Source organism: Emys orbicularis, chromosome 14, assembly GCF_028017835.1.
Source record: "Emys orbicularis isolate rEmyOrb1 chromosome 14, rEmyOrb1.hap1, whole genome shotgun sequence".
Classification (NCBI taxonomy): domain Eukaryota; kingdom Metazoa; phylum Chordata; order Testudines; family Emydidae; genus Emys; species Emys orbicularis.
The window spans coordinates 36523057-36538563 of NC_088696.1; the positions used below are offsets into that span (position 1 = coordinate 36523057).

Sequence of the window (15507 nt, forward strand, 5' to 3'; positions counted from 1 at the left end):
TGAAATGCTTGTAATTGCATATGGCATTTTGTATTTATTCATGCGTGTTTATATCCTGCTCTGTTAACAGTCCACTTCTTTCCCCGTAGGAGGCTGCACAGGACAAAGCATCCACTTACATGCACAAAACATGCATCCGAGAACCGATGTCTATTGAAAGTGTGACGTCTACGGGGGTCGGTAATTCCACAGGAAATGGAGGAGAATCCACAGTTACATTTGAAAATGTAAAAGTCTAGAAAGAAAGTGACCGTCTCAGGATGCAGGTAGGAGATCTTCAGTTGGGTAGGGCAGAAGAGATTGTGAGAGTAGAACATGGACATGGTTTTGTGTCACCAAATGGGCCAAGAACATGTCACAATTCCCACTGAAGTCCATGGCACATGACTAAAAGTGGCTGCATCAGTCCCCTAAAGAGGAAAATATAACCCCACTCTTGGCGCCCAAAGCCTCCCAGCCGCTCTGTTGTTATGACACTTTGTGAACTATGGCCCAACTTGCCATATCAGTGAAGTTATTGATGATGAAGTTGTACACAACCCTGCTTCTGTTATTTATTTCTAGTGCAGTAGCCCCCGAGTCCCCGAAAACAAGGATTGCCTTGCATTGTGCTAGGCATTGTACAAACATACACTCCAAAAACAATCCCTGCCCCAAAGAGCTCCTAGTCTAGGATTCTGACAATAATACAACAGACAAATGGTGGGGAGATGGACGGACAAGGGAACAGTAGAGATGGGGTTTTATATAAGCAGCCTAACCAAACACCAGGCAGGAGTGATTTGTAAGTGTTAGGGCAAAGGCAGGTTTCCATTGTTCCCAACTTCACTACTAACCTATCCGGTTTCTTCCCTCCAGCCCCAGATGGAGGATATGGATCTCCAGAGGGCCATTGCAAACGCTCAGCCACAGCTGGTGGAGTCCCTGAGTCATGCCCCTGAGTGGCTGCTTATGAAAGCCAAATGTTTCCTCCCTCACATGGACCTGAGTCACATGGCTGGGATCACTGACTGCAAAGAAAAGGTCTCGTTGCTCCTTGACACGCTTGAGAATGCAGGACCGATCATTTGGAAGCAGTTTATCCAGTGCGTCTGCATGGAATGCAACCTCCCCATGGACCTGGAGATACAGCTCATGAGTGCCTCAGGAGAAGGTAAAGGAGAAAGAGCTGGGGGGTTGATCAGCAGCAATTCACACTGAAACAGTCCCCACTGGCTTCTTCCCAAACAAGAACCCAGAACCTTGATCCCTAGCATCACCACTCTTAGGTCTAGCTGTAGTAGAGCTGATGGGCTAACTTTGTCCCTGGTGCAGCCCAGTGGCTTCGACAGAGCAATGGCAGGAGTGAATTTTGCATTATGGGAGTGGATGTTTTAGGATGGATGATACAATAAATGGATCAGTTTGGCATGTGTCCACTTTGCTCATTCTGGCCCTGATCCTGCAAGATACTGAGCGCTCTCAATTCCTGTTGACCTAACTGGGAGTTGAGGGTGTGCAATACCTTCCAGGCTCAGGACCTGTCTCTGGATGAGCAGAACATCCAGTTCCCAAATTAGAAATGTCCTCAGAGGCAAAATCTCTTTGGAAGGACTCAGGGCATTGACTAGTCCAAACTGGGACTGTGGTGTGACAATGTATTCTGCCCCATAAGGATCCCGAACCTTTGGTGAGAGGACAAAGAGTGATAATGATACAGTACATACATCTGTCATTTTATTTTACATGCATAAGTATATTAATATTGTTGTTTAAATCATTATAATTGAATGTCCCACCCGCTGGAACAATTTATCCCACAATCTTTATAGCCCTCCAAAAGTTATCTTGATGGGTGCCTCTGAGTGCTACTGTAATACAAATATTAAGTAATCATTTAAAATGGTCATTGTTCATGGCTTTTGGTACCAGGCAAGTACAATGCAGAGACCTTCTACATGCATCTCTCTGCTTCCTGCTTTCAGCTGGGCCCTGGAAACGGAAATACCAAAATACTGTACTGATCTCATTGTACTTCCAGCTCGAGCAGAAATAGCAAATGTTGGCAATGGCAGCAAAAAGAGTCTGTTCTTGGAAGTCTAATGTTTTTTAAACCAAAGATTCTCTGATAAATGCTGAACTTTATCCAGACCAAAGCTCCAAACTTTTGGAGGTTCACTCATCACTAGTGATACAGTGATCACCATTTACCCTGAACTGGGTCTGTGATTCTGCAGAAGTTTCCCCAACTCCTCTCCTTGCCACAGAACTTTGTTCCAAAGTCTTTTTCATTTCAAAAGAAAAATGTTCTGGTTGTTCTGGTTGTGAAGAGAAACTTCCAAATGGAAGCCACGTACAAACCAGTGTAGTGATGTCTGTCTGAATCTGCAGCCAGGCAGCCTAAAGCAACAGCTGTGAAATACAACACCTGTTTATTTCTTTCGGGTGTTTACTCCAGGGCCGCCCGGGGGGAGGGGGGAGGGGAAGTGGGGCAATTTGCCCCAGGCTCCTGGCCTCGGAGGGGCCCCCATGAGAATATAGTATTCTATAGTATTGCAACTTTTTTTTATGGAAGGGCCCCCCAAAATTGCTTTGCCCCAGGCCCCCTGAATCCTCTGGGAGGCCCTGGTTTACTCTGACACCTAATAAGTTCTATATTGTTAACTATTTAGCTGCTGATAGCTTAGCACTTGTGCTTATCTCACAAGCCAAAAACATTTCCCACACATTCCTGGATAACAAAAACCTGAACTATTCTCCACCAGCTGCTGAAACCTCTACCCTTGCCTTGACAACTATGATGCATGAATGTATCATCAATACAAAACTCCATGGCAAACTGAAACTTTAGCATCAGCCTGGAATCTCCATGCTACTGCACTGGAGTGGTGCTGAAACCAGGTGATTCGTGAGTAACTAGGTTGCCTAACGAATGTGCGTATGAGTCAAATTTAGGCTGAGGCAGGTCTAGCACTGCAAATATTGTGAGTCCCATCATGAGCCAGAGCAAACTGCATTGTGTAAAAGTTGAAGCTTCACACCTCTCTGGGAACTAAAGATGAACTGAGAGTCAGGGCACATCTGAGGTAGGCCACAGTGCCCCATGCCTGTTTGCAACTCAGCAGATTATCAGACACTAGTCAGACATTGTACCGGGGTTTCCTTTGCAGCATTGTGTGTGTGTGTTTGCATGTTGCATACCTTTGATTTTGTCAGGACGGTAATGCCACAGACAGGCGAGCCTAACTCATTTGGAGCACGTTAGAGGGAGGCACTGGCAATATCCTAATTTTATTTTAAATTAATAATTGTAGGTAATTTAAACCAGAAACAAGAAGCCTTTGCAGAAGCAAGTACTCAGTCTCCTTCTCAACCTACAGGTAAGCCTGGTGTCTATGGCATGAATGCAAGGGGATAACATTCTAGGAGCTTCCCAGCTCTCTGTGAGGTAGCTGTCTTGGGGGTAGGGTTGCCAATTTTGGTAGGATGTATTCCTGGAGGTTTCATCACATGACATAATCTTTAATTCCTGGAGACTCCAGGACAGCCCTGGAGGGTTGGCAACCCTACTTGGGGGCGGAGCCAAAGACCAGGACATTGCACCATAGAGTAGGCCACAAACTGAGCCCAGACTGAAACGCCCCATGAGGAAACCCGCTTGTACTGTGTTCTCTCATTCTCTACACGTCTCAGCTATTTGCCAAGGTTTTGATTTCCCTCTGCGTGTTTCAGAAAAGGCCAATAAGCCCTGTATTCGCCAACGGTCTACTGATTTGTTCTTCCAGTCTAGAGAAGCTCCTAGCCCCAGGGCATTATAACATGAGCCCCTCTGGCTAATTCACTGCATTTGAATGACTGGCCTCACTGCGGGTTAGTTTGAGGAAACCCATTTGGTTTTATGTTGACTTAGTGATGCTTAATGCTTGGCTGCCTGGTTTCCTGGCTATGGATTGTGGTCCAAAGGTCAGTCCAAGGCCTTTAATCCAACATATCAGGAAAGGCTCAGACTGCTCCACACACCCCGGTTACACATGACCCCACAATGCGGTTCGTGGAAGTCGTTTAATGGCCATCAGTGTGCCCAGCTTTGTGTATTATTGGATGGGTGTTACACCGCTGAAGAAACTCAGTAGGTGCCTCTCATTCGAACGGTGTCTGGTTTCTAAAATCAAACCACCGGCACATCTCCCCACCCACCCTCATGAAGAGAATTACAGCAGGTGGAGAAAGGCTGTGGTAAGTATTGCTGCAGCACTATCACTTCCTGAGCTGGGAGGCAATTGTTCCACAAGCCAGCATCAATAGAAGAAGCCTGCTGGATGTGGGTTAGCTTTCATCTAGAAAGCTCTAACCTTATTGCTGCATCCGTCCCAAAGGTGTACACAAGTAGAAATAAAAATGCTGAAACGAACCCTTTGTATTCTGTGCTCTGCAACTTGAAGAAATCTGCAGACAGAGCTTGTAGAGCTGAATTTTTGAAACCTAGGGTGCTAATGAGTGTCTGAGAACAGTGCAAGCTGATCGCTGTGCAGGGCTCTGTGCTTGGCCAGGGACAGGCAGGTTAAAAGTCAGTGGCCAAGTGTGATTTTCATGTGTGATTTTGCATGGTAGAGAAAGAATTGATCAGAAGTCCGCCGTGCTCTCCATTTTGCCTAGGAAGTTCCCATTAGTGATGTTAAGTGCTGAGGAGAGTTGTTAGGGCTGCTAACTTGTTACAGCTTCTCAGTGCTGCTGTTCTTGGAGCTCCGATGCCAGCTGCCCTAGCAGTTAATGCCGCTTACCCCTTCAGGAGACCTCAGTGTTATTTGGAAAGAAAGACCACAGGCGCGGTTTGGTGACGAAGGCACTTGGCCAGGTTTATTGTCGACAAAGCACAGTCCTAGTGCCCTGACTCAATGGTTACATGTACACTCACACACGTATGCCCACGACAATGGTACTAGGCAAATCAGCACACCAGGATGCTGTCCCCTAGGCTGGACAGCGATGCCCCCCCCCCCATAGGACTTCTCCTTTTATACATGGATACAAACAAGTTACATATTACACTCCAGATGTTAGTTACCACCCTTGTACCTGCTAGTTAGAACATCCTCATCCGTTATCCTGTCATCCCCTCCTTATCTTACGAGGGGTCGATGTGTACTTGTACCATCCCTTAAGAATGTGTTTACACAGTTACTTGAGAGATCGGTATGTTTTTGTACAGTCCTGTCCAGTCAGGAATGTGCTTACTTGGTTCGCTGACACCTGGCGCATTGCTGTTCTGCCAAAGCCAGGCCTACTCCGGTTCAGAGCCTTTGGTTCAGACGGTGACTTATGCTTATGGCTCCAGCCAGGCGTATGTGGGTCTGTGAATTTAGAGACTAGCTAAGGTGTGGTCTGCACTTAAAAGTTAGGTTGACACAGCTTCACTGGACATGCGTGTGAAAAAACCCACACCATTGAGCAGCACAGTTTTGCCGATCTGTTCCCCAGTGTAGATGCAGCTACGTTGGGGAAGCGGTGTTCCTACACTGATGGGAAAAACCCTTCCGTCATCTACACCCTGGACTACACTACATTACCCAGCTATGTGGGTAGAGTCGCTGTAGTGTAGACATACCCTAAGGACTGGAAAATTAGGTCAACCCAGCTATGTAGCTCAAGGGTGTGAACAATTCCCACGGAAGAAGTTTTCTGTCGACTTAGCTACCACCTCTCAGAGAGGTGGGTTTACTACAGCGACCGAAATGCTCCTGCAACTGTGCCGTTGCAGTGTTTCTAGTGTAGACATAGCCTGAGATTCAAATTCATAGGCACACATAGCTCCTGCAGGGTGCAGGGAGAATGTGGCTCTGAGTCACTATTGCCAGTGGCCCTGATATCCTGTAATTTGTGCATGTGCAACACACACCCACATTTTGCACTTGAGGGTTTACGCACACAGCTAGATAGCCATGCAATGCTTGTATCCCCAGAACTGTGCATGCACGCGGAGTTGGCACTTGGATAAAGTCGGCCCGCATTTGTGTGTGTACAAACACGACTGCAAATCGGGACCGATATGCCTAAATTACAGTGTGGTTATGGAAATGTTAAGGATACTGTGGGCTGTTTTCTGTGGTACAGTGTGCAGCTGTAGTCTGTGGTGTAGTGTGCAGCTTTTGGATCTATTATCTCAGTCCTGAATCTGCAGGAATCGCTCTCTTTTACGTATTCAAAACCACATCCTACACAACCCACCTCTCACTACTTCCTTATATAATGTACAGTTGAGAGGATTTTTACCAGACTACAATCCCTATATCTCTGCATCCACTTCTTTCTCTTCTCTGTATACCCACAAAACCTCAATATGGCAAAGTCCTGGCCCTTTACAATTTCATCTGCCCAGCTCAGATCTGTTTAGATTGTAAGCTCTTGGGGGCAGGGACTGCCTCTTACTATATATGTGTGCACCACCTTGCACCATGGGGGGGCCTGATCCCAATTGGGGCTCCTATAATAAGAACATAAGAACATAAGAATAGCCGTACCGGGTCAGACTAAAGGTCCAGCTAGCCCAGTATCCTGTCTACCGACAGTGGCCAATGCCAGGTGCCCCAGAGGGAGTGAACCTAACAGGCAATGATCAAGTGATCTCTCTCCTGCCGTCCATCACCACCCTCTGACAAACAGAGGCTAGGGACACCATTCCTTACCCATCCTGGCTAATAGCCATTAATGGACTTAACCACCATGAATTTATCCAGTTCTCTTTTAAACGCTAATAGCAATGAATGATATCCTTTATCGTTAATGTTAGGAGCTAGGTGAAACCTTGTTATGGAGTGAGTTAAAACCTCATTGAGATGGATAGGTGTGAACACACCTTTCAATTAACATAACTGTAAGGATAAACCCCAACCTAAACCAGCAGGAGTATGTGAACCCACCCAGGAGCTTTTGCTGAGTATTGTTTTGAGTAGGCGTGTGCGGGAATGGAAGGGAGGGAAGGCAGAACACAGAGAAACTGAAAACACACAGAAATTGTAAGAGAGAGACAGACAGCTGGAAGGAGCAGCGGAAGAAATCTAAGGAAAGGCTTTTGGGTCAGGGTGCAGATTGAGAGAGAGCTGTGACCATGTTCCATTGTAACAGGCCAGATTCCATAAACTCCGCTACCCAGCTCTGTCAGGGGCTGGGGAATTGCGCACACACATCACAAGAGGCTAGGCGACATCCCCGGGTCGGGGGGGAGACTCATTCTGCCTGATTTCAAACACCCATGAATGTCATCGGTTGGGAAGTTTGGCTCAGTCTTCATTAGGTTTCTGTCTTGCTTAGGAAAGAGGGTTTAAAAAAAAAGAGCCGGAGGGAGAAAAATTCAGATGCAAAATTGAATCCGGCCCCTGCCGTGCCTGGCCGTACTATGGTGATGGACACTTGAAAACGCTACTGTAACTAGACGGCTCATAAGGGGGACTTCTCTCTCCCTGATCCAGAGCAAGGCTGCCTTGTTAAAGGTGAATGGCCTTTGTGGGGAGGCTGGAATATGCACTTAGATTGCACACAAAAAATTGCCACCTCTAATGAGCCCAAGAAAGAGCTCTGGAGGCTTTCAAGACGTCCCTCTGCATGAGGCTCCCCCGTTCTCAATTCCAAGCCACAGCATCCTTGGAACTCTGGTGGGTTCCCGCTTCATGGCTCAGTGTTACCTTCCCCCATCCAACGCCCCAGTGCTCAGGTAGAAATCCATTCGCATGCCTCTATGTGTGGCAAACTGCGTCTGGCGCTTTGCTCCAATTGGGACCAGTGTAAGATGATCAAACCCCAATTAGCTGGGGAGCCCTCCAGAGAATCAGATCAAACATGTTGCTTTTTAACCTGGATATAAATTACAATTAGGAATGTTGAGGCACTTTAACCAAGCAAACTGTTTGATAGGCAGCTGGTGCACTGTGGGCATTACTTATGAGGCTGACTGGTATTGTCTTCACCCTAGCTGGCAATGATATAACGAGATCCAATGACTGGAAATTGAAGCTAGATAAATTCAGACAATCAATAAGGAACAATGAGGACTACTAGCCATCGCAACAATTGGATTCTCCATCACTGGCAATTTTGAAATCAAGATTGGATGTTTTTCTAAAACACTTGTAGTGCAAACAGGAATTAATTCAGGGAAGTTCCTACTTCCTACAGGGGGCCAGACTAGATGATCACAATGGACCCTTCTGGGCTTGGAATCTAAGAATGGATATTGGCAGACTCCGTGCCCTTTGCAACAGTCCCTCAGAGAACGGTCTGGTTAACGCGTTGGTGATCAATATGTCTTAGCACCATGCTTCTTAACAGATGGTGAAAGGATCCATCGAAAACATCTGACAACCATTTTCTAATTCTGAACACTTTTTTTTTTATAAATACCCCTTTTAATTTAAAGTGTTGCCATGAAGATATTCAAACCCACGAACAGCCTCTAATGTTACACTTACATTTTTATGCATCCAGTCAACTATGGGATCAAAGTGACAGAATTTACACCCTCCCCGATACGTGAAGCACAAATGAGTGTTATCTCCACAAATCGGGTGACGTTGACATTCTGTTATCCATCCCCATAGATGACTGCACTGCACACATGCTTTTCCCCAGCAGTTGCAGGGTTTTGATTGGCTGTTGTTGACGGGATGCTATACCATGTGATCTCAAGCTCACAATGCTGCATTAATATGTTTGCTGCTTTTCAACTTTCAGGACTTGAAAGGCGTCGTCATGGAAGCAGTTCTCATCCCAATGGTAAAGAGTCTAAACAGCAACGATTAGGTATGTGGATTTCGCAAACGATGCATGAGCATGTTCATCTGTGGGGAAATGCCAAGTTATCGACTTTGTATGTGTCATATACAGTATCGACCCAAGTGCCCATTATTTTTCTTGCATGCCAGTAAATAAATCAAAAGCACCAAGAAATCATCCTGCCTCATTATGGGAAGCCTGTGTTGAGAAGCTGCATTATCTAATATGCAACTGATCTTAAAAAAACACAAAGACAATGGGCGTTTGCAAAAAACTGGCTCAGAGGTGCACTAAAAACCCTTCTGGAAAAAGATGGATTAAAATAATCTAGAATAAAAACCCTTTGAAGGAATTACATGCCCAGAAGGTCTCTCACAGCTTGTTATTCATGAAAGATTTTTTTTTTTTTTTTTTGGAATGGGGAACCAGTTCAGGAAACATGCAAGTTTATTACAAAACCCCAATAAGCCGCTAGAGCTAGTGTGGCACATTTGAAAATGCACTTGTATGATTTCAAAACCCAGAGAAATTGAGAAAGAATTTAATTTCCACAAACTGTAGGTGAGACAGAATAACACCAACATTGGCCATAGGGCCTGAGCCAACACCCACAAAATATGAATGCCCAAATTATAGCTGACTTACATTGGTGCACAATAGGAAGCAACAGAGGGGCTGGAGAGAGCAGGGTTGTAGGGCGCTAGCTAGCATTTCCAGTAGGTACTAGTGTGTTCTCAGAGGGGACATGTCTCAGGAGGTCAGGAACAAGGCCTTGGTCCCACCACATTGTGAACTCGGAGAGTTATTTGGAAACCGAAATGGGTGCAAAGCAAAATGTTGGATTGAGACAACTCTCAGCTTGGAGGGGGCTGGACTCTGATCCCAGCTCAGGATCCAAATTCATGGCTGTAATGAAAGACTGTATAATAATGCACATGCACAAGGTGGGTATGAGATAAGGTTGCATCCCTAATTCTGGCATTGCTTAACTTTTGGGTGCTTGACTTTGCAACCTTCACATTCTTTTAACTTAGTTTTTTTAAAATATAATTTCTAGGGTTTTTAAAAAACTTAATAATCGAAAAAAATAAAACCCAGCAAAATTCTATCACATGGAACCATATTGATTCTCTATCTGGGTCAGCAGCCTGGCTGGGATTTTTAGATCCACAGCACAGTCCTCTACCACTCAAACTAATGGAATAGCTGGGAGCAGCAGAAGGCTGTTACCTTTTATGTGGACCTGCCCCTAGAGGGGAGTGGGGACACACATTGTACCTGTATTTTTCACGCCTATTTGCTAGACAGCAAGGCAATGTTGAGACTCAGGACTCATGGATTCAATTCCAGGTTCTGGAGGCAAGTAAGCTCTAGTTATGGACTCTTCTGCCCCCCCCCCCATTTCTCCCTATCTCCTTCTGCTCCCTCTCCAGCCCCACCCCCCCAACCTGGTTATCAACACCCCAGCTCCTGCCCCCTGCTCCTGCACCTGTTTTGTCCCACCCCTGCAGCTATCCTGACCCCTCCACAGCTCCGACTCCTACCTCATCTTCTGCCCCTCTCTACTCTTGCCTCTTTCCTCCCCTTCTGGCTCCAGCTCGTATCCTCCCCCACCCCCATTCCTCACCTCCCTGCATTTGAGCCAGGTTGTGGCTTCCTTCTCCTCCATGCTACCTGGGCACGAGCAAGGGTAGCTCTGAGAACACAGGAGAGGCAGAGTCTCCCTGCTCTCAATTCCAGTGCCTGGCGCTACGTCAGCTGCCAGGAGGAGCAATGTCAAGGGAAGTCCCAGCTCATCCCTTGCAGCCTTGGCTGGAGCGTGCTCGGTTGCTCCGTGGGAATGGCGCACGTGCAGGCTGGTCACAGACAGGAGCTGTGAGGGGATGGAGCGTCCTGAGTGCAGATGTAACCTCCAGAGAATTTAGCTGCCAAACGCTAACAAAGTCCTACTAAGCATGTGGGAACTGAGATTTTTTCAGAGGCTAATAACTTGGACAAATTTGGACAAATTTTCACAGGCACAGCAAAAGGCCACCTAAAAGTCAAATGTCAAGTCCCCCTGCTCCAAAGCATGGCTATACTACAGCTTCTCAGCGATGCGGTTGGAAGAATTTTTTTTTTTTAAACAGAGATGGTTGAGCCATTTTAGTTGAAATTTTTTCAAAAAATTCAGCCTGAGGCAGACACCCAGCATGGGAAATAAATGGAGATATCCTATCTCCTAGAACTGAAAGGGACCTTGAAAGGTCATTGAGTTCAGCCCCCTGCCTTCACTAACAGGACCAAGTACTGATTTTGCCCCAGGTCCTGAAGTGGCCCCCTCAAGGATTGAGCTCATAACCCTGGGTTCAGCAGGCCAATGCTCAAACCACTGAGCTATCCCTCCTCCCCTGAAATTTTGGCCTGAATGGTTAATGTTTGGCAAAGTTAGAAGCAACTGAAAACAGGGTCTTATAATGGGAAGTGTCAGGCAACCTTAACTATAGGCATCAATACCTACATTATCGATAATAAAAAAGAGAAATACATCCAGATGCTATCTGTAAGGGACTCTGCCCTCCTGAGGGAGGGAACGCCTGTTAGGTTCCAGTCATTGCCCTTTATCTGTCCCTCTGTCTCCTGCATTCTTGGCAGCCTAACAAAACACCCTAGGATCTTGTTTGAAATAAAAATAGTCCACAGTTTCTGGGAGGGATCTCAACAGTGAACACCTTTCCTCAGAGTTAATCAGTGTGTTACTGGGCTGAGCGCATACAGAAAATTGATGAGATTGCTCAGAAGACGACAGGGATACTTTGTGTATTTCTGAACCAGCCACTGGGGTCCTAATGGGGACCTTTTCTAACCCTTGGCTAATTTCCATAGATTTTAAGGCCAGATGGAACCTTTATGATCATCTAGTCTGACCTCCTGCACAACTCAGGGCAGAGAGCCACATCCAGTAATTTCTGCATGAAGCCCGTAACTTCTGTTTGAGCTGTGAGCTTGTCTTACTCCCTATATTGTGTGAGGGAGAAGTATGAATCCACAAAACCAGGTCCATGAGGCAGAGGATGGAAGATACGCTACTTGGGCAAATAACACTATGTAATTGTGTATGCACGTGGTTTGTTATTGCAAGGTCATACAAGAGTGCTGCTTTGTTTACTAATTACTTGGTGTAGGGTTGCTGGGCTGGATATACTGCTCTGCAATTGGAGGGCTGTGGTATTGATTTATTGTTTTAAATGCATGTTTTGAAGCATGGATTAAAAAAAAAAATTACATAGGTAAAGAATCACATGGACTTTGCAAATAGATCGGGGCCGGGGTGGGGTGGGGGGAAGTACTTTAGACCATGAACCTCCCAATACAATCAGGGTCTATTTCAGCGGTTAAGCAACGGGCCAGATCCTATATGAACTGGCACAGCTCCACGGTCTCACCGTGTTTATTATGGTGCAGATCACTTTTCATGAAGTTGATCTAGCTGTTTCCCATTACCACTCTCACACACACACACTCTCTCTGTCATTCTCTGTCTCTCAGATTCAGCGGAAAGGTACCGGCATCTCATCATTGCTTCAATGTGCCAGAGGTATGGAAATAAAAGAGCAGCAGTAGCAGCTGTCCTGGGACAAGCACAGCCACCAGCTTTCAGCCAAGCCTTCGTCAACCTAGTCATCCGGCAGAGTAAAGCTTCCAGACTAAAGGAGAGAGCAGATAAACCCAGGGAGGACTCGGCAGGCATGCAGGAAGCAGAGGAATGTGTGGACACGGCTGTGAAAGTCTCAGACCTGTTTGAAAGTGTCGTTAGCTCGGGTACCACCAGGGTTATCCTTTTGTTTGGCAAACCGGGGATGGGAAAGACCATGCTGATGCATCGGCTTTGCCAGAAGTGGGCAGAAGGAGCTTTGCATCAATTTCTGTTTACTTTTCTCTTTGAGTTTAGGCAGCTGAATCTGATCAGCAGAAAGCTGACTTTAAAGGAGCTTTTGTTTGATTTGGTCCTTCAGCCAGAAGATAGCCCTGATGCAGTATTTCAGCACCTCCTGGAGAACGCCCAGCGCATGTTGTTCATCTTTGATGGGCTGGATGAATTTGTGGGGAACATAGGCCAGCCATCCTCGCCTTGTGTAAGCCCTGCCCTCCACAGGCCTATGTCCATATCTGAGCTGTTTGCCAGTTTCTGCTTTGGAAAACTTCTCCCTGGGTGCACGGTGCTGGTCACCAGTCGGCCTAAGAAATTACCCGACTTTCTGTTAAGCAGAGCAGATCTGCTGGCAGAAATTTGGGGATTTGACCACGAGAAGGTTGAAGAGTATGCCAGCCACTATTTCCACCAACATTCCTTCAAAGAGCAGGCCATCGCTCACCTGAAAAACAACAGCAAGCTTCTGAGCATGTGCTTGATCCCTGCCTTGTGCTGCATCGTCTGCGTCTGTTTGGAATATTTGCTGAGGAAGCGTTTGTCGAAGGTGGAGCTTCCTCAGACCATGACCCAATTTTATATCAAAATGCTCCTCATCTTTATAAGTAAACAGCAGACAGAGGGCACTGTGAGTGAAGACACGCAGCTGAATCACCACAGGACGGCCATTTTGGGCCTGTGTGACCTTGCACTGAAAGGCCTGGAAGAGAAGAAGATAGTGTTTTACGTTGATGATATCCCAGAGCATGTGAAAGAGTTCGCTTCCCTACATGGGTTGCTGACTGTCTTTGAGGTGAAGAGGAGTGACAGCCTCCCAGAGGCCGGCCATGCCTTTGTGCACTTAAGTCTTCAGGAGTTCTTTGCTGCACTGAACCTGATGATAAATAACACAATCGACGGAAGCTACCTGAAGAAAAAGTTCTCTCTGAAGTCAAAGTGGACTTTAAAAAATGAAGCCAGGACCGAGTTCATGGAGAATTTTCACATCTTTCTCTCAGGCCTCTCGTCGAAAGAGTGTCGGACGTTCCTCACCCAGTTAGCTGAACGAAATCAGGCGTGGGTGCGGGACAAGCAAGCTGCCATCTTGCAGTCGTTGAAGAAGCTGGCAGCTACTAATCTAACGGGGCCCAAGATAATTGAACTGTGCCATTGCACTTACGAAACACAAGACCTTGAATTAGCCCAGCATGTCGGGAGCCAGTTAAATTTCAAGTATGAATTTAGAAACTTCAGATTGACCCCTCTAGATGTTTCAGCTTTGGTTTTCATAATTAACTGTGGCCGGGATTTGACTCACTTGGATTTTGCAGGCTGCCCCATGGAATTAGATTGTTTGGAGGTTCTAGCCAGCTGTAAAAGTATAGAGCATCTGAGGTAAGAAATGCATGAAAGACATGTGCATTTGAATTGAGATTTTGAAGGGATTTCTATGCCCATTTACCATTAAAGTGAATGGGAAATGGGTATCTAAATTACCTGTCAATGGAGGGCTCAGATATCTAACCGTGAAGTCCCAAGCATTTCACTTCTGGGTTGCTGGTTCACAGCCAGCCAGCATTGATAGCGACTGAAATTTGCTGCCTTCTGATTGCTGTTAGATATTGTAGATGAAATGCGTTTATTTTCTCAGTCCAGTTTCTACTGGACAGGTGCCCCCATTGCAGTGGGCAGGTTCAGCAGAGAGATCAAAGACGGAGAGTGAACTACCATCTCATCGCTAAAGCTGGTACTTGACAGCTGGGGGAGCGGGGCAAAATAGGCACTTCAATCAATTTGATACCTTTTATGAGTGCTAAGTTCACTTTGAAGATTGCGTGCATTCCAGGTCTCTCTGTGCTACTAATTTACCATAGTGTAAATGGTCTATTTCTCCAATAACAGCTTTAAAGCATTCAGACAAAATTCATCCCTGGTCTAACTCCATTGACTTCAATTGCTTTACACACAGGAACCATTAGGCCTTTCCAGTTCGTAAGAGTCAGATTTTCACTGCTCACCGATATAACCGTGAGCAGAAAATGTCCTTAAATAAGGAATTACTTATCTTTGTCATAGCACTAGCAGAATGCTCAGTCAGACTGTCTCCACAGTTTAGCAACAGCTACTTAGTGTCTTAGTAACCAAGCCAATAAAGTCTTTCCCCCTTTGTACATTTGTTTATGTTGAAATGGTATTTAAAGAACTAATATGTTTAGAAATAATTATGATGCAATAAGGTGGCTGGATCATAGATAATGTTAGAAAAAAATAAAGAGTTCTGTTTTGTTCTATCATGTTTCAGCCCACTTTTTTATTGTTTTAGCTTTAGGAGCAGGAAATATGGTGACGAATTTGCAGCTGCTCTTTCCAAAAGCTTACCGAAGATCACGAGTCTGAAGAAACTAGAGTAAGCATTTAATATTAGGGTCAACCCATCTTACTTTGCTCTAGTGCTGAATAGGAATAGGGAATGGGTTCCCCTTTGGATTTTGTACCACCATCTTATGTCATATGTATTTTAAATCTTTTGCTCTGGGTGATGTTGTCTAAAATATAATCTGTTGCGTTGTTTAGTGCAACACAAAAATACAGAAATACATGAAAAATATGATTGTATATGGTACCTTTTGGGCATTGCTACCAAATGCCAGGAGATAGCTGCAAAAGATTTGCATCACCTTATGCTGCTGTAATGATCCTTTATATCTATTAGAGCGGATTGAAACACTTTTTTTCTTTCACTTTTTGGACAAAAGCTTTTTGGTTTTCAGGTTTTCAAAAATCAAATTTTTTTTTTGAGGAAAACGAAAACACTTTCTGCAAAATATTGAGTTAAGTTGAAAATCCAATTATTTGTCCCCCCTCCCCGAAAA

The 15507-nt window shown here is 45.5% G+C and overlaps 1 protein-coding gene across 1 annotated transcript in view; it reads left to right on the top strand.

The window, feature by feature from the left end:
* Positions 1-260: 260 nt before the first annotated feature.
* The window catches only part of NLRC5 (NLR family CARD domain containing 5), an 80859-nt gene continuing 65612 nt past the window's right edge, over positions 261-15507 (top strand). Inside the window, exons 1-6 of the mRNA XM_065416795.1 lie at positions 261-266; positions 859-1153; positions 3294-3359; positions 8704-8772; positions 12274-14029; positions 14958-15041. Of these exons, the coding sequence (XP_065272867.1) occupies positions 261-266; positions 859-1153; positions 3294-3359; positions 8704-8772; positions 12274-14029; positions 14958-15041 (2276 nt within the window). The remainder of the gene's footprint in view (positions 267-858; positions 1154-3293; positions 3360-8703; positions 8773-12273; positions 14030-14957; positions 15042-15507) is intronic.